Genomic DNA, 21,888 nt, shown 5'->3' with positions numbered 1-21,888 from the left:
GTTAGATTGGAGGACTTAGAGTATTTCTACTATATAATGATTTTTTTAACTTCTCACTAAATAACAATTTGAATGTCTTCTTATGTAAGAAATAAAGAAATGATATATAAACCTGTAGCATAATCTGTAATCTAATAAACTGATAGAAAGTGGGACAATGTGTCACTTGTAGTTAAAACATCAGATTAACACAGTGCCGCCTACAATGGATTGGTCCTTTGCTGCCCCATCTGCCGTCAGCCTGCCCTGCAAATCCAATTATGTTCTTATGTGCCCCGGTCTAAAAATAGTCGAAAATGAAGGAAAACGCAGAAACAACACGTCATTAGTTGTGAGTGCAGAGCAAATTATGTTATGGAGCTGATTTGTCCTTCCTGTGGAGACAATTGATCTGTCATGAGGAAATGAGGGTGTGCGGCTCTCGGGCGAGGGAGAGGTGGGTGGAATGGCAGCAGGGGATGCATGAGAGGAAGAAGAAGGATTAGAGTTCAGGGTGGTGAATGTCTGAAGGAACGTAAGACGAATCTCTTCAGATACCAGATGAAATAAGGTAAGCAACATATACAATAAATTCTAATGTTGCAGTCTGAATGTTACTCAATAAACCGCCTAGAAATGTGTTTGTAGACAAAGTGCTGGCTGGTTCAGGAGGTTGAGGACTCTATTTATGCTGCTGCTGCTGCTGTTAGAAAACAATTTCCGTCAACAGTGTAGAAAATTGAATAGAAAGTGATTGACACCCCTGTGTCAAACCACTTATTTAAACTCACACAGAGTAGGTTAGCAGCAGGATGTTACTGAAAATTAGTCTCTGGATACACTCAGTAACACAAAAATGTTTGCATGAATGTGAAAATATACATTTAATAATTTTCAAAACATCCAGTTTTTATAATCAGTTTTTGTAATTTAGCTTATTTAGTTTACATTATTGCCAAACTAACTGTTATACTTTGGTTTACTTGTATTTCCTAATTTGATTATACGTAATAAAAATACATTCAATTATGTGTATAAAAATTGGCATTTCTCATAGAAGATATTCTGATGTATCACAGGTATATCTGATAAAAAATAATAATGGCTGAATTCCATTCAGTTTCAGAGTCCCGGTGTCATTCATGCTTGCACGTTGTCATGACTTACTCTACCGCTTAAATGGATCAGAGCCATCTTTAATATTATTAGTGACACCTGTGCTTTTTCTACCATTACTAGACAAAATGTCTGCTATGAACAGGCCTGCACTGATTGTTGCGTTCACCTTAGACACCCAGGTAATCTTGGTTGAATTGAATAACGTGATTAACAGAGATAGGTTACTTGCCAATCTTATCACCTGACATGCCAAAGTAAGCATGTCTGCTTTCTGTTTGTGTGTCAGAAAGGCCCCACGATGAAATGCATGTTGACTATGTATATAGTGGCTAAATGGCAGAAAAGGCAAGCAGCAGTTAAAATAGTACATTGAATTAAATGAAAACAGATTAAAGTCAATTAAAGAACTGGAGTCATCAAGGAGGAAAACAATAAACACTCCTCTTATCCTATGAGAGGGAATAAGATGATTATAATAAGATGCTTCCTGGAAGATACCACACCAACATCCAGACGTTAATCTGATTGTCAGACAAATAATGAACAACTGTTTACTGTGAGGTTACCGGGATCAGCTGTAATGGATACAGCAATGGATTCAAGACTGAGTGGAGGAAGTGTAAAAGTCTAATTCCTTGTGACAATAAGAAAAAAGCTTCCAAGGCTGCATATATAAAATCTATGATGTGAGATATTGAATCAAATGCTTCTATTATTTGGTTGTGTTTGCTTTTGATTGTTCTTTTAAATAAACCTACTTAATCAGCATTTCAGTAACATTTTTAAACTACACTATAGGAGCTGTACTAAAGGTTTACAGCACACTTATAGATTAAACAGCTAGAAATCAGAGTTTATTGCCTCGCTAAATGGATTTGGTAGTGACCGATCTTGTAGTGCTGGCCAAAGGGATCTTAGAATATCTAATACAAACAAAAAATACTATAATTATATGACTGTAAGGTGAGTCAAGACTGATTGTTCCTCAGTTTCTTTCTCTTCATTCATAATATGCATATGAATTACAGAGCTTGGTTTCACCTGAACTAATCTGTTGTAATTAGTATACCCGGATATTATTCACTAGAATTACCAGAAGCTTCTCAAGGTAATTTACCATTTCAGAAATCCTTCGACGTAAGCACATAAGTGCTTTAAAACTGCTCAACACCAGGCTCAGCTGAGCAGACTGAATTGGTACAAGCTGATACAGTATATGGAATATAAAATATATGAAGAAAACAATATAATTTAAGAAACAACAACAACAAAAAACATTTTTGTGTTTTCTTTTCCTAAAGCTTTGAAAACTTTAATTTCCTGGGATCTTAAAGTCACTGAAGCTGGTGAACTACTCATGTAAAACCGGACGCCAAGTATAAAGATCACTTTATCTCAAGAGGAATGGTACAAAAGCACAAAAGTGTCAGATGTATTTCTAATTAGATCTAATTCCACTAAATCCTGAGCTTGTCTGTCTCAGACACTGACCTTTGACTTCTAAACAGCTCGATAAGATTCTAGTCCATGAGGACGTTCAGCCTATTTGTTAGGACAGTGCTAAGAACACTTCCTGTTGTATTGTGGGAATGTTATTCCTATTAAGAGATAGTATCAATAAAAAAACTCAATGCTTTGATGTAGATAAGATTTCCCTGCCCATCCCTGAAATTATTATTATTTAATCCAAAAAATCTTGGCTCTAAATAAATCCCTCTATTTATCAGATTACAGATTATATAGTTTTCTTACAATTTAAAATCAAACAGGCCTAGAGACCTGATCACTTCTGGAGGTCAGGATCCCCAGGTTGAGAACCAGTGTTGGGTCCTCTTCAGACTGGTGCTGTTTCCATTTTTCCATTCATTTAGACAATTACATTTTAACTGCAGGAACGCAGTGATCTGCAGCAGAGAATTTAGCCAGATATAACTTCTGGAAAAACATAATACTGACAACACGCTGTTGTGGCAAATGATCAGTCAACATGAAACCGAGTGATCTTCAGGTGGAGTTCATGGACTATGACCTTCTCCCACATAGTGTACTGGCTTGATTTAGTTCATGCACCCAGCTTCTCTGTCTGTGTACGGCTGCCTGAGCTGCAAAATAGTGATACAAAGTAGTTTCCTTTGGTTTGTGTCCAATGGTTTGAAAAGGAGAAAGAGAGAGCTGTGGTCGAGTGACACAGACAGTGAATGAGAGTAGAGGAGCGTCAGTATCAAGAAAGCTAGTGAATCAGCAAAATAATGTTTTTTTTTTCTGATTGTTTCATAGTGGTTACATTCAGCACAAATAAACACACCCACAATAGAAGTATTATATACTCAAACGCTCTCAGATGTTAAATGCTGGCATTTCAATGTGAGCTACTGATACTGCAACAAATGTACAGTACACAAGTACATAACCTTTTTCTCGTGCATAATTCAGCAGTACAATCTGATGACCTGCAGCTTTCAGTGTATGCGTCTGTATCCCAGCAGGATGGGTACGTTTGTGACCCTGGCAGAGGTGTTGGAGGCCCGGGGTTCACCACTGGATGAGGATGAGGTCTGGTGTCTGCTACTCGCCACTACTGAGGCCTTACTGGACATTTCTACAAAAGGTAAACATCATCATCAGTTCTCCTACCTGTTATCTGGACTGTTTTCTCAGGCCACATTCAAGAGCAACCAGACAAACTAAGGTTGGAACAATGTGCTCACACAAATATCCTAAGAAGAAAATGATCAGAGTTGGTAAATATCACCAGTTTCTGTTCTGCTGTCTGTTTAGGTTCAGGTAACATGTGCAGTGTGCTGAGCCCAGGCTCAGTGCTACTCTCAGCCAATGGTGGTCTGGCCTTCAAAAGCTGTGCCCGATATGAAGACGTGGCCTCCTTCACAGCACCTGAGGTCCAACAGGGTCATGCTGCCTCTACCAGGACTGCAGTTGAGAAGGTTGGAAAACTTGAAAAATATCATGATGACAAAATGTTTGGAGGGATGATTAATGAATGAGGAACTGTTCAAAACTGTGTTTACGTTTCAGCATTTTCTGTATATATGACTAGTATTTTCTTGTGAAATGCTGGTTAGTGTTTGTGTGTTTGTATATGAACAGAAATGAATAATTTATTTCCTTGTTCCTCAGATGGTTGTATACTCACTGGGGATGACTCTTTACTGGTGTGTTGATTATCATATACCTCAAAATCAGGTACTTTCCTCCCTCATCTATCTCTTGCTCAAACTCATTCTTACACATTCTTAGTACTTGCGCATCGTCCACTTTTCTTACACCTGTTTCCCGCTAGCCGGTCCAGCTCAGTGCAGAGCTGGAGGGTTTGCTGCTGAGCATGTGCGAGGAATTGGTGGTTAGGCGAACCAACCTGTTGACAGTGCTCGGGGCATGTGAGCTTCACCACAAGACCTCGATGCTGCCTCCTGCTGAACGGCTCATCAGGCAGCTGGTGGAAGAAGTCTACAGAAACTCAGTGAGTGTTTTATGGCTGGTTAGGTGAGGTCATGTTTGGTTTGTAGTGGTTTTAGTTTAGCACCAATTCTCTATTTGTTTCCATGAGCTGGAGAGTGATTTCTTTGCAGGTTGATCATGTGTCCATAGCTGAAAATGGGTCCCAACTAACAGACCGCAGTCAAATGGTCAGGGACAGATTGCACAGTAAGAAACCAATCCCTTTTTGTTTTAGATTTAAAGTCCAACTGAAATCAAGTGGCATGTTTTGTCTGCCACAGCTATTTGCTCTCTAAACCACATCCTGTGAAATTTACACCCTACATTTGCCAGTTTCATGATGGTATCCCAGAGTTTTGCATTCATTTTAAGGAATATCATCTGTCTACATAAATGGAGTGGTCATTATAGGCAGAGCACACAGCCACAGAAGAACCCACATTAGCTCTCCTGCTAAAGTCACCTTCTTATCCACCTTACAAACATGAACAAATGTGTTGCTCTGCATCTCAGCTTGTTGAATGAGCCACGATACAAACACTGACAGGTGAAAAGAGCTGGATAGCCAATTAGCTGCATTAACAATGCATTAATCCTACATGAGAATTTAAATCTAAATGTTACGTAGCTCCATGACCCAAGGAGAAAACATGGGACAATGAGAAGCAAATGATTAATTAATCAATAGAAATAATAAATCATTTTATTTCACGCATTTGATTCCATTCTTTGTACAATATGACATTACCATAGCAACATATCATCATGCATGTTTCATTTTGTCCTGCTATTCTGTCAGACTGTCGAACAGAAGGTGTTGTCCATCCACTTTAATCCATGTGTGGCATCTACGGCATGTAAACATATCTGCAAATGTCACTTCAGTGCTCTGAGTCTTCAACACTACTAACAAACATAAACACTGACATGTTTACTGACAGGACATAAATGAAATAAAAAAACAAAAATGAGATAACAAAATATGAGATAAAAAATATGATTTCAGCTGGACTTTAAACTAAGTTTTACATTTTAGGAAATACACTTAATTGATTTCTACCTGAGAGTTAAATGAGAAGATCGATGCCACGCACATGTCTGTATTGCAAGCAGCTGTTAGCTTACTTAAGCATATATACAGGAAACAGCTAGCCTGGCCAAGAAATAGTCAGGCACATCACTGTAAAACACCTTTTGGTGTACTTTTGTTTTTTTTATACTGACTAGGCTAGAAACAGGGTTTTCCCCTGTTTCCAGCCTTTGTACTAACAGCTGCCTGGTGTTTCTTCATATTTAGTAACAAGAGAGTGGTATCAGCTTCTCATCTAACTTCCAGCATAAAAGAGAACACATGTAGAGTATTGGTTTGAGACATTTTACTATGCCGAATGTGGACATGAGTATCACATACCAATTTGTTTTTCAGGAGGTTCCTTTAGTAACTCAACATGGGCGATGAAGAAGAAGATTTCTAGAACGTTCTCTGGAACATCTTATCCATGCGAGCCCACAGGGTATGAAGTCTGTGTCCAAAAATATTTTACCACCTTATAACAGATTCTTAGCACGTAATACACTGCTGCAAACCAAATGCAAGTTAAGGTTGATTAGTTGATTTAATGATAAAAACAATGAGGGGAAAGAAGACAGTGCTGGGAAGACCAAGAGACTTCTGACATGAAATGTGTGATAAATGTTTGAGCCATCATGTCATGAGTGACAGATTTCACTTCCAATCAAACTGAGAATGCGAAACTAATTTTTCCCAGGATCCCCTTGGGAGGTCGACGCAGGGAGAGTTACAGCAGCTGGCAGCAGCTGAACCGCAGTCCCTGCAGTCCGTACATGGATGGCAATCGAAATGCCAGCTCACATGAGTCCACAATAAGTCTAAATGACAAGAAAGTCAAGGTGAGCCAGATTATTATATCACATTTTACAAGATAATAACAATAATGATATGATGATATGACCTCTTGTGGAGGGTTGATCATGTATTTTCTTTTGCCTTATCTTCTGTTGCAGGAGATGGGTCCTGAGTTTATAAGGATGGTAGATGAGCCAGCGATTGTCCTGGAGCTGCCTGGATCCATCGTGGTGAGTTCTTGAAAAGAGAAATATAATTCTGTCAGTGTGAGAGTTTGGAGAGATTTACGGTAGTTTAATCTAAACCTCAGGAGGTGCTTTATTAATCAGTGAGCCTTGATTCAGATGAGGAAAAAAAATCTTTTTAACAGGGGTAAAAACTAAAGAAACCTCAGGAAGAACCACTTAGGGGATTCCTTTCCCAGGACATACATGCAATAGAAGTCACCTGTACAAAACAAACATCAAAATATTTATGATGCATGTTGATTATAAAATGTAGTTAGGGTCATAGAAACGCATCGGTTACTAGAAGTTTAGTTTTATTTAAGTTAGTCAAGATAAACCTGGACTATATGCACTAGGGTTAAGAGATTCATTGAGACTCACCCACCAAAAGGATAATGGTATCAGCTACAACGCCTGAACTAATCTGAGAATGAGCGCTAATTGAAAGTTAAGGCGAACAAATGAGTTTTAAGTTTGGATTTAAAGGCATTGACGGAATCAGATTGTCTGATGTCAGCAGGGAGGTTATTTCAGAGGACGGAATAGGAAAAGGCCCTGCAGCCAGATGACTTCTTTTTGACTCTGGGGACACATGGGAGCCCGATATTCGAAGGATGAAACACAAGGATGAACCCATTTACAGTTCTATAAGTTATCAGAAAAAAATTAAAGTCAGATCTAATATAAATAGGGAGCCAACAAAGTGCAGCTCAAACTGGTATAATGTGATCAAACTTTCTGGTTTCAGTTAAGTGATTCTAGCTGCATCAGTTTGACCCATATGGAGACTTTTCAAGACCATACAAAAAAACATTTTCAAAACAATGATTTAGTGATGTTCTGTTGGTGCAAAAAGGAGATCTTGGTGAATTATTTAATGTGCTGGCTAATAAGAAATTAGGATGAAACAAAACAAAGAGTCAGTCCCATCACATTCTTTTATTAAATTTTTTCTTTGTCTTTCTCACACAGTCAAAGAAAGGGAAATCTCCAACCATGCAGAGAGAGCTGAGTGTGGTGATGCCAAACGGTCAGAACATCCTGGTCAAGTGTGAGGTGAAATCCAGAGGAGGAGACGTCTTTGACATGATTGTGGCTCACTCTAACCTGATGGAGCATTTCTACTTTGGCCTTGCTTATATAGATGGTAAATAAATAGGTTTAAAATAATTATGAGTGAGTGTGCAGTAAAAAACTCAGGTGATGTGGTTTGTTGGTGTAATTTGCATCCTAATGGGAAAGCACACCAAACGCCTGAAAATTCAACATAAATAAAGTCATGAATGCCTGTAGTTAACTATTTTTACATTTATATTGTCAAGTAAAACTACCAACAAAAAGTATGTTGTATGGGACTTGTGTGTGCAAGTAGATTATAAATGTATTACGTATGTATATTGATATGTTCTTTTCTTTGCCCAGATAATGAGTTTTTCTTTGTGGACAACGATACCAAGATTTCCAAAGTTGCTCCAGATAGCTGGAAGAAAGTGCCTACAACCACCTTTGTCCTTTTCTTCAGGGTCAAGTTCTTTGTCAATGACATTTCTCTTCTTTTGTAAGTATTTCTCTTTTATATGTTATTACCAACAAAAAAAACAAATGGTGGTCTCATAAAGTCGAGTTTGAATCCTTTAAATGTGTGCTGTTCTATCAGGCACAAACAGACCCGCCACCAGTATTACCTACAGCTCAGGAAAGACATTTTGGAGGACAGGCTGTCTTGCCATGAGGAGACGGCTCTGTACCTGGGAGCTCTGGCCCTGCAGACGGAGTGTGGAGACTGCTTACCTGAGGTTGTGCACCACAAATTTCAACAAAAACTGACTTGTCATAATAATTGTGTCACAATCAGCATTTAAGGTCAACTTCATCTAACTAAAGACTGATTTAAAGGTGTTACATGCAGCATTTTTATACACTGATATATTACTTAAAGTTTAATTTAAGTGTCAGAGCAATGGTATATGGTATAGAGTACTGTAAAGCAATTAGACCATAATGAGGACAAGTGTTAGTCTCGATCTCATGTGAATGCTACTGTTTCATCAAAATGCAACACAAATCATCCATTACAGAACTGCGTGTTATTCAATGCATCAGAACACACTGATGAACACATCATAGGTGCAGCAGTCAGCATTAGGGTTACGGTTAAGTCTAAGGGTTAATCTAAGGAGTGTATGTGACAAAAATACCTTTTTGCAGAGTTGACACATGGTTATATGGAGGACAGTGGATAGGGTTGCAGATTTATATAGAAAACAATGGGTTTAACTTTTTGAGGCACGTTGTATGCCAATGTTTTGGTCCACAATGACTAGAAAACTAGTGCATAAATTAAGCCTCTCTTAATAAAAGATTTTGCTCTGTGTTGTTTAGGTGTATGGTAGGAACTACTACCGCCCTGACCAGTATGTCTCCAAGAGCGTGATGGAGAAACGTGCCTTGCCTTACATTCAGGGGGAGCTGCTACGACTTCACACCAGCAACGCTCAGATGCTCACTGACGAATCAGAGCTTGAGTTCCTCAAGGTAGCAAAACAAGTCACATTTGATCGTGAAAATAATATCCAGTGGTATGAATCTACCGTACAACTACCATTAGTATCAAATGAAGTACAGCTACCACTTGTCCTTTTAGGTGTGTCAGCAGCTGCCTGAATACGGCGTGTTGTTCCACCGTGTGATGCGTGAGAAAAAGCCTTTAGAAGGAGAAATCATCCTCGGAGTTTGTGCCAAAGGAGTCATCGTCTATGAGATTAAAGGTGGTTGCCGAACCACCAGTCAGAATTTCTACTGGAGGGAGACGGCGACGATCTCCTCTAATGTGAGTGAAGTATTTTTATTCTATCAAAATAAAAATGTGCTCAGTAGTTGCATTACTTATTTTTCTGTGTGTAATAAACGTTTCCTCCAATCTCCCTGCAGAGGCGAAAATTTGTAGTGGAGGGTCGGTCCAGCAAGAAGAAGTACACCTTCATCACAGAGAGATCCAAGATAGCCAAATATCTGTGTAACCTCTGTTCAGCCCAACACAAGTTCAACAATGAAATGAACTCTCGCCAGCTCTCCCACAGCCTGCTCTCAGGTCAGTTACTACACCATGACTATTGCCAAAGCGAGCTTTTGAATTGAAGAGCTGGTCGAGTATTGTCGTTATTTTCTGTGGACCTTTAAAAGAGATTAAACTGAAATCCGCTCTGCTGTTAGGTGACTCCTTTCTTGTTTCTTTATGTTTACCTCCAGGGGAGAATATCGTGCAGTATTCTGCAGTGTGTCGCGCTCAAAGCAGTCGGGCCAAGTCCTTCTCCTCTTCACAGATGCCACAGAATGACAGCAGTCTGACCACACCTCAGGATGAGTCCCTGACCAAGCTGTGCGATGATGTCACAGCCAGGATCGAGGCCCGTATTAAACAGCAGCGCCAGAACCTCAATGAGCAGAGGTAGTCATCTAGCTGTTCTCATATATGCCCATAAACACTCAACAGGAAATCCACTTTTTCTTCTTCTGCTTTTTACCAAACAAACTACTGCTGCAGAAAAAGCACTTCCTGTTCTCAGAGGACAGGGTTCTGTAATATCAGCCAATAGCTCTATGACCATCGTCACAATGGTGTTCTTCAATGGTTCTTCTGCAGTACCGGCTCCAGCAGTCAGCGCAGCAGCACTGGTATGCGTTCCCCAGCCTGCTCTCAAAGGAGCGGATCTGAAGCGCCTTCTGGATCACCGGCAGCCAGAGGTATACTGCTCATTTTGTCAACCTGATGGGTTCTTTTGCATACTGCTATACCACAGTGTGATTTTGATCTAATATGAATGAATGGTGCATCTTATTGATTGACAGCTGACAAGTTTACTTTTAAGATAAGTTCAGATAAGTTTTATTTGGTTTTTGTACTTTGTGTCTTACAGAAACTCCACCGAAACTGGGGTCAGCGGCAGAGAGAGAAGTTTTATGTGTTACTCTAAAGAAGGACCCGAAGCTTGGCCTGGGTGAGCTGATCCCACTTTAATACATTAACAGAAATTGTGTAGAAATTGGTAAATTTGCTTAGCCATTTTCAGAATGCAATACCACTGTTGTAAATAGGGACAGTTTTAAACCTTTATATGTTAGGAATATATATTACTTATGATCAAAAACTAACGAGCCAGCAACTTTGCTAACCACCAATCAAGCAAGTGCAACAACACAAGACATAGCAGCCAGCTAATATTACTGACTAGTCTAACAGCAAGTAGCCCAGCTTGGCGTCTGTCTTTCAGCCTTTTATTTCACCGAGCTAACTCGCCAATATCTAAAAAATCCCAGATTTACTCTTGTCTGGTGGCTTCTCTCTTCTTTTGTCTTCTAGTCTTCCCCTGTCAGCGTCCCTTCTGTCTTTTTTGTCTCTGCCATTATGTCCATAGAGGCTGCTGAGTCCGGTTACATTGCTCTGAGCTCACGGTCCGGGCAGCCTGGCTGACAAACTGAGCTAACAGCAGCTATATTTTGCAGCAGCTTACTTTGCTTCCTTGAGGAAACTCTGTAAATCACAGATGGCTGGAAGCAGAAGACATCAGAGGGAAAGCAGGAAACAGTTTCTACCTAAAATGCATCTACTACTACAGCATGTTTCAAGATGCCCTGTAACGACGATCTAGTGCATAATCATGCAACTGTGTGTTTGAATTTGAGTGCATGTTTCCTGGATAATCAAAGCACAACATGAACCTAAGTGTTTTAGATCATGTAAGCAGTCTAACAGTAGTTCTTTAACATGATGGTTAACAGAAAAGCCCTTGGACGCAACAGAAGAATTTAAATACCTTTAAATATCTTCTTGGTTTGTGTTCATACAGGTATAGTGATAGTGGGAGAGGACACTGTGGGGCATTATGACTTGGGCATCTTTGTTGCTTCTGTTGTGCCTGGTGGACCCGCTGATAAGGACGGGCGCATCCGACCAGGTAGAGAATCATGTGGACTTTATCTTTAGCAACACTGTGTGCGTTTGTACGTGTAGTGTAGGTGTATCTTTTTCAAAAGGTGAACACCTCATTTGATGTCCTGGTTTCTTTAGAATTCAGCATGTTGCTCTGTTTTTAAGAGAAGAGAAAGATTTGTGGCAGGAAAGAACAAACGACAACAAAGGGTATGGGAGGTGTCTGTGGGATTCAATCGCAGGCCTTTGGGGTCAAACGTGGGTTCAGAGGTGGTGGTGAGGTCTTCGGACTCCACTGTTATTGGACACCAGCGCCATTTCACTGTGACCTTTGCCTGCAGGTGGTCGTCTGATCTCTCTGAACCACATCAGCCTGGAGGGCGTCACCTTCAGTGAGGCAGCGGAGGTCATGCAGAGCAGCCCCGAGGAGGTGCAGCTCATTATCTCACAGCCAAAAGGTGCCGTGTGTGTGTGTGTGTGTTTGTAATGACACTGTGACTATGCCCTCCTTTGTTCTGAATATCTAACACGTGTCTTTCCTTTCTTTTTTTTGTGCGAGTACCATTTTGCTTTCTATTGTTGAATGCAATTGTACTGCCAAAGATGTATTATAGTATTTTACTTCATCATCCCACTTGTTTTCAGGCAAAATGTCAGTTCATGTTGACTCATCTTGGACTAGGTAGGGTTAGGGTTAGGGTCATAAAGTATGAGGTTTCAAATTCTTATATTAAACACATTATAGTCTAAATCTGAAGTGAATCACAGTGATTTAGATTATATCTTTCCTACCCATTGTCTGGTTTTTCATGAAATATCACATCATTAAATAGCTAGCCTGGCTCCGTCCAAAGGTGTTTAGACTTTACACTGACACTTCACGCCAAGAAGGTCCTGGATTGAAATCTTTTTTTTTTTTTAATCAGTACAAAAATCTGATTGTGTAAAGTCTTGCTTCACACTTAAATGCATGTGTGATTCAGGCCAAATCCATCCAGGTTTTTCAATTCATTTGAACGGGGGGTACTGTGTTTTAGCTGCGGCGTTGTGGGCCAGAGGGAGGTTGAAGCCAGAGAAACGCAAGTCAGCCTGAAATGTCACTGAAGCTGAGTGTGATCCAGGTGGAGGTCATGGTCTAAACTGTGATATGCTTCCTGTTGTGTTCTGGCTTTATTTACTTCATGCTGAGTTTCAGCTTCTACGTCTGTGACTGACTCACAGCCTGTGCTGCAAAACAGTGACACTAAGAAGTTTCCTTTGGTTTGTGTGTCATGGTTTGACAGAGCTGTGGTCAAGCGACATAGAGACAGTGAATGAGAGAAAGAGAGCGCCTGTATCGAGGAAACCAGCATAATAAAGTTATTTTTTATTTAGTTATTTACATTCTGCAAAAATAAAAACACCACACCAGACACAACTATTCTATCTTCTCAGACAAAAATAACAAAATTAACAAAAATAGTTGTTTATCACGTGTGATTTTTATTTTTAAAATGTTCTACTCCAGTATTTTGAGGTGTAACATGACTGTTGTTTTTATCCACAGTCCCAGTCAGTCCCAACAGCGTGCACTCTCACATGTTAAGAAATTACGAGTCCCAGGCCACACTGATGACAGACGGACGATCAGCAGACGATAGCTTGGATGATAGTGTGTCGCTCACGATGACACCGAAGACCGGCAACAGGCTTCACGTTCCTCGAGAAGTACGAGTCCTCAGTGCACAGGTAGAATCATGGTGATGATTATCAGAAATCAGAAATCAGAAATACTTTAATAATCATAGGGGGAAATTATTTAATTCATTTATTTATATGTTTATGTGGCAAATTATTAAATAAGTAAGACACCATTTAGATTAGCTTACTATGCCTCCTAAATAAGTCAGGTTTCTTGAAGTAACTGTTTAGCTGTTTAGTAATTGGTGACCAGTGATTTTATATTTGTGACTGTAAATATCTGATCTATACTGACAATATTCTATATGGATGCATGAATCAGTGGGAGTGACCTTTGTTTCTGTCTGTGTTGCTTTCAGGACAGCTGCTCTCCATCTCCACCTCTGAACTGTGTGAGGCCGGAGGAGATCACTGTGGAGCTCAGAAAGATATCAGGAAGTCTGGGCATCAGCATCTCTGTGAGTTAATACAATACTTTATAAATGATGTAGCTATTAATGATCAGACTCACCCTGTACTTTGACTGTACTATGCCTGTACTTTCAATTACCTGCAAACAGGTGACCCTTAAATGTTTTTTTATACTGTACGCCTGATTTTTCAGACACTTTTCTATCATGACAATAACAAAGTTGACAGTGATATCTTGGCTTAGGCAGGATGGGAACAGGTTGAGGTCCTCTGGAAAGTGAAAAACTTAACAGTACAAGCCAAAAATACTGAGCCCGTTGAGATGAGTGACAACCCAGCAAGTGGTTTTCTGTGCACAAACTATTGTTACCCATCAGTATTATCACAGATATGTTCCGAATGTTTTTCAGAGCGGCGTCAACACAAACCTTCCTAATGGAGGAATCTACATAAGAAGCCTTGTTCCAGGAGGGGCTGCTGAAAGAGATGGACACATACATGCAGGTATTACAGCTAAATATCAGCAATATCTGACAATGCCATTCCTTGTAGACTTATGGCCGTACATGTATTATTCTGACGGAAACCTACAAGGTTATATAAATCCTCCATTATTCTTTGAGGCAAACATAGAAAACAATTTCAACTAACAGGCATACAGTAGCAATATTGACTGGTAAATTACATATTAAATTCTGATTAAACTGAAAATAGGAAGAAAAACAATGTAGGGGACAGTTTATTAGATAACATAATAAGAGCACACAGCAAATGATTAAATTTAACACTTTTAGTTTTGTCTTCCCCAGAGCCATTACAGGTCTCAGCGTGGACAAACAACACTCTGTTTAACACAGTGTCACTGAAATTCAACACTTATTAAGTCTGGGAAATTTGGTGTCTGCGTTTTGGCATTTAGCTGATGCTTTCAATAGTGGGTAAGAACGATATTACAAGAAACCAATACAATGATCTGAAACAAGCAGAGGGAGAAATATAATTTGATTTGTTTGTTCCATTTTTGCTCTATTACAGGTGACAGATTGTTGGAAGTGGATGGGGTTAGCTTCAAGGGCTTCACCTACCATCAGGCAGTGGGCTGTCTGAGTAAAACTGGGGAGGTAATGCACACTGCATGACTGATGTTGTATGAGAATTATATAGAGACCTACTGCATATACACTGATGATGATGCGCTTTGTCTTAGCTAGTTAGCAGCCTCGCTATATAGATGGCAATGTCAGTTTGCCATTGGTTGGATTGCACTGATAAAAATTGTCCCTAGAAGATTAATTCTAATGAACTCAGTGCTCCACTGATCCACTGTTGCAGAGTAAGAGAAGACAACAACTTTATCTTTCACTTGCTGTTGACTTTTGAGTTTAGTGACTGTTGATGTTTTTACAGAAATGCTTCTTCAGCTTTTGTACATCTACATCTATAATTCATCAGTTTAATGTCCGTCCAACACTGGATGCTTGAAATAACTCCTCCAGCTATGGTAGTCTACAAAGAAAACTAATAAAATATCATCTTTATTAGGAGGCCCAAAATGTTTGAGAGCCAGATTTGTTCCATGGGCTGCAATTGGCTGCGTCTACAGAAAAACTGTATCGATCAGAATACTGTCAGCAGCAGCTGCCAAACTGAAATTGTACAATAAAAGTAAAATATCAAATGAATGTCAAACACTATAAATTTCCTGTATTTTTTTTGTAATTTTACTTTTGGCTGATTCATTAGCATGTATGTGCTTTTACTCGTTTGGTGCGGCCAGAGGCACATGATGCCAGGAAGTTTCATCTCCTAAAGAGCAGCAAAAAAGATTATGCGCTATGGTTGACATAATACAAAGAAAATCGCTAAATTTGTATCCAGAATTAGAATATAAATGTCCACATGTAAAAATAATATTTAACTAAGCGTTACTTCAAAGTTAGAATGTGAAATTCTTAGTATGGACATAAACATTGACATAATAAGCCACACATTTAATTAAAGATTAGTATTGCCATTTTACATACATTTGTATGTAATTTAGGAAAGCAGTAAAAATACTGTATAAATCTTTATTGGCATAATACTATATGTATATTTAATACACTGTTTGTTTCTTAATTTACAGATAATATCTGTAATTTTGTATACAATAAAAAAAATAATTTTTTACAGTGTAGCCAACACTATTATTATTACTACTATTACTATTACTATTACTACTAACATATTACTATATTATGTTTTCTGTTTTAAAATGAAACTCATACATTTTTGATTCGGTTTACATTTTGTACATTTATGGTTACCAGAGGATGAATCCTCATGGTTTTACTTTTGCTCTAGCAGATAGTAGAAAGAATATATTAACCTCAGTGATTTCTTCTATTCTGTTGCAACCATGTATTTCCGTTCTTCCCAACTACACCCTTCCTTTTCTACTTTTATGTTTCCTCTCATTCTTAATGTCATCCTCTGTCCTCTCCCTCTCCCACCTGAAACTTTTATCTCGTATTTGTATTCCTGCCAATCACTTCCTTGGTTTTTCCTCTTCTTCCATCTTATAGGTGGTAACCTTGGTCGTGGAGAGGGAGTCGATAAACCGATGCAGGGTTTCTCTTAATGCAGACACAAGCAGCAGTGTATCAAATCAGAGCCTCAGTCCAGCTACCAGTCCGCTGAAGAGCAACAGCTGCTCGTCCAGCAGTACTCCTTCAAACACTGACCGGACCAGACACTACAGCTTCGTCACTAACGGTAAGAGACCTAAGCTTAGGTTAAGACTTATATATACTTATAGCACAAAATACATAGAAGTGTCCGAAGAAACTAAGATCTCGTTCTGGGAACCGCTCAGAATATATTCAAGGAGCCTTTGTGCTCTTCCAAACTGCCCATAATGAATCAAATTTTGCCAATAGATCGATCTGCAGTTCCCTCAGAGAGACAGAACGTTATGTCACAACACCTCACACTACTGAGAAAGAGAGCGTGAGAGAACAACTCTAAGCTGTTGTGTGCTTTAATAGCCCTCCAGGCTAGTCTGGCTGCTTCAAGGTGATCTTTCACACACTTCCTTCTCTTCATCCTGATCTTCCTTACTGACCCTGACCTTACTCTTCTTATCCCTCTGGCCTCCTTTATCCTTCGGTCTGTCCTATATCTGTCATCCAACATCTCTGCTCTTTCCTGTCACACAGTCACATGTTTTAACACAATACAGAGTTAATTTCATTTCTTTTAGAGGTTATCACCATGACATTAAAGCAACACATGCGAGCCCAAAATAGGCAATGACCCTTGATATATAAACCATCAAAAATCCCCTTTGTATCCATTACAGACCTGTAGTATTATGTACCTTGATGTATGTGTCTATAACTGAATTAAATTTTTATTGATCAGAATTTACTCTTTTGTCATGTCTATAGAAGGATGAAGTGCAAGTCATTAATTTTTATCTTGACTATGAAATGGACAAAACAAGCCTTCATTTCCTATAAAAACAAATGCAATAATCAATAATGATCTGTTGTTACATTTACAATACGTTTATGACAGAATACACAACTTTCAAACATGCTAGCTTAACCAAGAGATGGGGAGCATCACTACAAATCTTACCAGCACACAAAGGCTTCCCACAAAGCTTTGACCAGGAAGGTATGGCTGCGTCACATATGCATTGCCTTGTGTCACTAATTAAGATCCCCCTGCTACACAGCTAACCCGGAACTATGTACATTGTTACTCAATCAAAATAAAACAGAAATATAGATATTGTGAAGCAGATTTTTTGAGAATGTTCACCGTAAAATCAAAAATAGAACTATTAGACATATTGACACTACTGCATTTAAAGTATTGAAAGTCACAAAATACACAAAATATAGTAAATGAACTAAATGTATCAGTCCTTTCTAGTTTCCTCCAGTTTGAAGCATGGCCTGAACACTAGTTGATGGCAAATTCAAACTGTGTGCCCAACGCACGTTACCACTCTAAATGCTTATCTGCTAACTCTTTAGCGTTGCCATCATCTATATTATTAGATATCTGCATGTGAATGCAACATTGGCCCAAAATGCAATTTGAGGACTCATCAGCTAACCCACTTCAGGTTGAGTGGAAATATTGGCTGTTGTCTCAGAGACTAAATTCTTGTCAGATGATGGCCAATGGCTTCAGAGATTGGCTTTGCTGTTGTGGGAAAGTTATTATCATCAGTGCCAGCATTGTTGCATCCTTGTGGGGAGTAACGAGGTTACGAGATATCTCTTCTGCTTTTATATTTTTCACAAAACTAACATTTTTTTTCTTCCTACCCTCTTCTTCTCTCATCCACCTCCTCTTTACAATTCCTTTTAACTTAACTGACATCCGTACGTCTCCATCATTTTTTCCCATTACTGCCTCCGTCCTCCCACCTCCGAACCCTCAGACAACACCCAGGAAGTGACTCTGACTAAAAGTGCCAACGGCCTTGGCTTCAGCTTCCTAATGTGTGAGCTGGATCCGCCCACTCGGGACTTTGGCAGCCTGGTCCGGATAAAGCAGCTTTTCCCCGGCCAGCCAGCTCAGCAGAGTGGCAGAATCCGGGAGGGAGACGTCTTGTTAGCCATCAATGGCCAGTCAGTCAAGGAGCTGTCCTATCCAGTATGTGCAGATTTCAAATTATTCATTGGTGTTTACTAATGTCATTAGTAATCTTGACATGTGTTTGATGATGCGTTTTTAAAGCAACATTGTGTAGAAATTGGCATTTTTCTGATTTAACAGCCAAACAAACAAAGTGCAACAACACAAGACATAGCAGCCAGCTAATATTACTTACTAGTTCAACAGCAAGAAGCCCAGCTTCTAGTGCTAGGTACCTTTTGCAAATGATCATACCTGGAGCACAAAATTATAGTGCAAGTTTTGCATCAAGATGATTTAAAGCCCGTTATTTAATGGTAGAAAAGTTACGCAAGTAAATTTTGGTGATAATATTTACATAGTTTTACATTTCAAATGCAGGACTTTTACTTTTAGGAGTTTACTTTTCCTTAGTAGAAGTATTTTCACAGTGTGTATTAGTACTTGAAGTAAAGTGTCTGAATACTTCTTCAACCACTGACACTGACAGCTATCTGCAGCATCATTGTTCGCTCTGTTAAACGTTGTGCCTTCTTTCTATAGAAGGTGATAAAACTGTTCAAGAATTCACCGCCTGAGGTTCGTCTGGCACTCTGTCGGCCTGCACCAGGTAGACACACATACACACACACACACACACACACACACACACACACACTCTGTCTACACGTACATTTGCGACTACCTGATTTCCTAACTTTTTTGTCCATTCTCTGTAGGGATCCTTCCTACCATTGATCAGTTTATTGGCACATGAGCGATGTCACAGTGTTAAACAGCACCAGCATCAATGGATGTTCGGAAGAGACACTTCCTGTGTTTCCTGATCAATCAGTCAGGGCACCTTGATGGAGACCGAGGACAGACTGAACGATAACGGTGTTCTGATCAGTGCATTAAGCTGATCTCATCGATGGTCTCCGACGCTGCGGAAAGGTCAGAGATGTTCCGCCATGTGACGTAATGTGATTTGACAGCGTGTTGTGACCTTCTTGATGACCAGCCAGAGGGATAAACTGATGTTTTTAGTGACCTCAAACTCTGCAGTCAGGCACTGATATTACAGAAAGAACAAGATACAACCTAGCATCATGTAACACACTGCAATATCTTACACAACATGCTGTGACAGGACATAATGTAACTCAACAACGCAACATGACACAACAAGAGAGAGTACATAATAAAATATGATTAGATATCAGATAATATTACACTTATCAGATACCGTCGCATGCTCCACACACACACCACCCACCACAAAACACGTCGGTGCTCACTGTTTGTTTTGTCTTAAGTTTTACCGAGTCAGTCAGGCAATTTTTAACTAACTATAACTTTTGTCCTGTCTATTTTACAGGATTAATGACGAAACAGTGACAGACAGCAAGAATAGCTGGGTTGGAGGCTGAACATGGATGGAGTTGTGAAAGCAGTAATTCAATGAAAAATGTGAGTAACTGGATAATGAGGTGTCAGGCATGTATGTACGAGATCTAAATGCGAACGACATGAACAGCTCAGTGATTTATTAGTCAAATGATGACAGATACTTCTCAAGTAAAGGCAGCAAGTCTGAACAGAGGTAGCCGAGAATCTAAAGAGGAACGGTGGCGGGAAGAAGGCGCATGCAGATTTGGGTTCAGGTTCAACTGTACTGGTACTGTGGGGGGTAAATGGGGAATGAGTAACAGGTGAGCGGGTGGATGTACGAGTCTGATGGCATCTGGAGAATGGCAAGTCTGTACAGTTCCTCCGAAATGCATGGACCTTGGGGAGGTGAGAAGCTGCAGACATAGACAGTATTGTGGCAGCTGTTGTGACATTAGGGAACATAATGGCACATTAAACATGTTTTTCTCTGTTTAATATAGAATTTATATCAAAAAGTAAGTTCTGATCTCATCAACCAAGCGTTCAGCAGATATTTTATCACAATTCTGACATGTGAAGGAAGAGTTTATGGTATTTGGTTTCCAAATGTTCATTTTTATGGATGAAAACTTCACTGAAACAAATATATTGGGATTCAGCACTAAACCAAAAACAAAAGCTGTTGATTTTACTGATTCTTTTGGTGATGGAAATATGGACATCAAACTGGCTGACTGACTGGCTCTTCTTGTGGCTGATTACGCTTTGTTTGGTTCATGGCAATGCATCACACGATCGTAGCAAATTTATAGGCAGACAGACAGACTGATGACGTCCTTGACTTTAACCACATCAAACATGCACTACATGATCTCAATAGTTTCTCATTCCTTAACCTGAAACTGACAATTTCCTAAATTAAATGAACATAAGTGTTTTTAACCTCAGGACTGTGCAACATTTCAGGTCAAAGAGCCTCTACTTTGATCCGTGGTGGTTCCATCAGTGATTTCATGTAACCCACTTGTTCATCTCTTGGCCACAAGGTGGCAGCATATCGCTGCAAGTCCCAACACTTGCAAACAGCAATCATCAGTGTTCGACTCAACTTTAATTATAAAAGCACTTAACCCAGCTGATCCAAAGAGCTTTACAGGAGACACAGAGGACAACAAGAACACAAGAAGGAGGCAAACACAAGAGAAAAAAGGTGCTAAAAATATTAATAATAATGATGTTGATTGTGGAAAGTATCGGGTGGTGGGAGGAAGAGAATTCTATAATTTTGGGGGCAGCGATGGAGAACGTTTGATCTCACAGTGTTATTTGGGGACAGGAGTTAGACTGTTCAACTCTTTGAAAACAAACTGTGGAGAGGTTAGGATGGGACTAATGTGCTGCATTTTGAACTCCTTGGATGGATGAGGTTGCGGATATGAAGCAGTGCTGCTGCTGCTCAGCCTCCCTTCTCAATTAACAGTGTTTCATGGAAACGGGAGGGAAGCTAATAGTGTGATGTTTTTTTCTTCTCTGCAGGAAATCCAAAAGAGACATTTTCTTGGCACCAGAAGAAGAAGACAACTGAAACAAGAAACATTGGTGTGGATTTCGTCGAGGACAGACAAACTCCATACATGTGTTTGCATCTTGAAATGACAAGGCAAACTGTGAATGCCATTTCTCTTTCATTAAAAGGAAATTTAAACTTTTATGTGCGTTGGCAGCTTCCTCTGCTTTCAAGTCCCCCCATTACAGAAACACAATGAATGCAAACCCTCATTTTCTCCCCAAAACAAAAAGCCATTAAACTGAGTCTGTCCTGAATATGGATGATACACCCCCAAACACTCATTTAGTATCTGGACAAACCAGGCAGTACACACACACACACACACACACACACACACATACACACACACCTCCCTGGGTGAGGAGCCAGTAATGGCCCCTCGTAAATAAGGGTTCCTGTATTTTGGTGAAACCCAGTAGTGCATCTGGATCCCATCAGAGCTCGTGTTCCTTTTGCAAATGATCCCAAATGTTTCTAATTATGCCAGTGGAGTCGGCACGAGGCTGTGTGTGAGCGCTTGTGTGTGTTTTCGTGTGCGTGTAATCGCCCTGACGGACACGCACACCCATACACTGGCCTCTGTTTATTCATGAACAGAGTAACAGAGATGGACAGCGTGGTCTTGACCTGTGCAGCCTCT

General features: G+C 39.7%; 1 protein-coding gene across 3 annotated transcripts; it reads left to right on the top strand.

Moving 5' to 3' along the window:
• The first annotated feature begins 468 nt into the window (after positions 1-468).
• frmpd2 (FERM and PDZ domain containing 2) lies at positions 469-21,347 on the top strand. 3 transcript variants are annotated; one of them, XM_019253257.2, is made up of 31 exons: positions 469-550; positions 3,585-3,706; positions 3,877-4,040; positions 4,234-4,299; positions 4,397-4,576; positions 4,686-4,761; positions 5,981-6,068; positions 6,324-6,465; positions 6,580-6,651; positions 7,621-7,795; positions 8,071-8,206; positions 8,306-8,444; positions 9,031-9,183; positions 9,293-9,478; positions 9,580-9,739; positions 9,898-10,096; positions 10,292-10,392; positions 10,566-10,646; positions 11,496-11,603; positions 11,920-12,036; positions 13,125-13,306; positions 13,618-13,716; positions 14,080-14,173; positions 14,705-14,790; positions 16,234-16,423; positions 18,108-18,322; positions 18,848-18,914; positions 19,024-19,240; positions 19,665-19,756; positions 20,645-20,888; positions 21,215-21,347. In XM_019253257.2, exons 2-28 carry the CDS (start codon positions 3,586-3,588, stop codon positions 19,059-19,061), a joined length of 3,435 nt encoding a protein of 1,144 aa, XP_019108802.2. In that variant the 5' UTR covers positions 469-550; position 3,585; the 3' UTR covers positions 19,062-19,240; positions 19,665-19,756; positions 20,645-20,888; positions 21,215-21,347. The 3 variants fall into 3 exon arrangements, with proteins under 3 accessions (XP_019108802.2, XP_019108801.2, XP_019108800.2); XM_019253256.2 differs by lacking the exon at positions 469-550 and having other exon boundaries at positions 3,480-3,706; positions 20,725-20,888; XM_019253255.2 differs by lacking the exon at positions 469-550 and having other exon boundaries at positions 3,480-3,706.
• The last annotated feature ends 541 nt before the right edge of the window (positions 21,348-21,888 follow it).

Source organism: Larimichthys crocea, chromosome XVI (genome assembly GCF_000972845.2).
Source record: "Larimichthys crocea isolate SSNF chromosome XVI, L_crocea_2.0, whole genome shotgun sequence".
Classification (NCBI taxonomy): Eukaryota; Metazoa; Chordata; class Actinopteri; family Sciaenidae; genus Larimichthys; species Larimichthys crocea.
Note: the sequence above shows the minus strand (reverse complement) of the source record. Positions and strands in the feature narration are given on the sequence as shown.

What these genes read in the sequence shown, in the direction of transcription:
- frmpd2 (XM_019253256.2), top strand. Translation starts at nt 3,544, where the DNA reads ATGACCTGCAGCTTTCAGTGTATGCGTCTGTATCCCAGCAGGATGGGT. An exon ending in CGGCGACGATCTCCTCTAAT is followed by an intron (nt 9,479 to 9,579) that starts GTGAGTGAAGTA and finishes ATCTCCCTGCAG; the next exon opens with AGGCGAAAATTTGTAGTGGA. An exon ending in CATTATCTCACAGCCAAAAG is followed by an intron (nt 12,037 to 13,124) that starts GTGCCGTGTGTG and finishes TTTTATCCACAG; the next exon opens with TCCCAGTCAGTCCCAACAGC.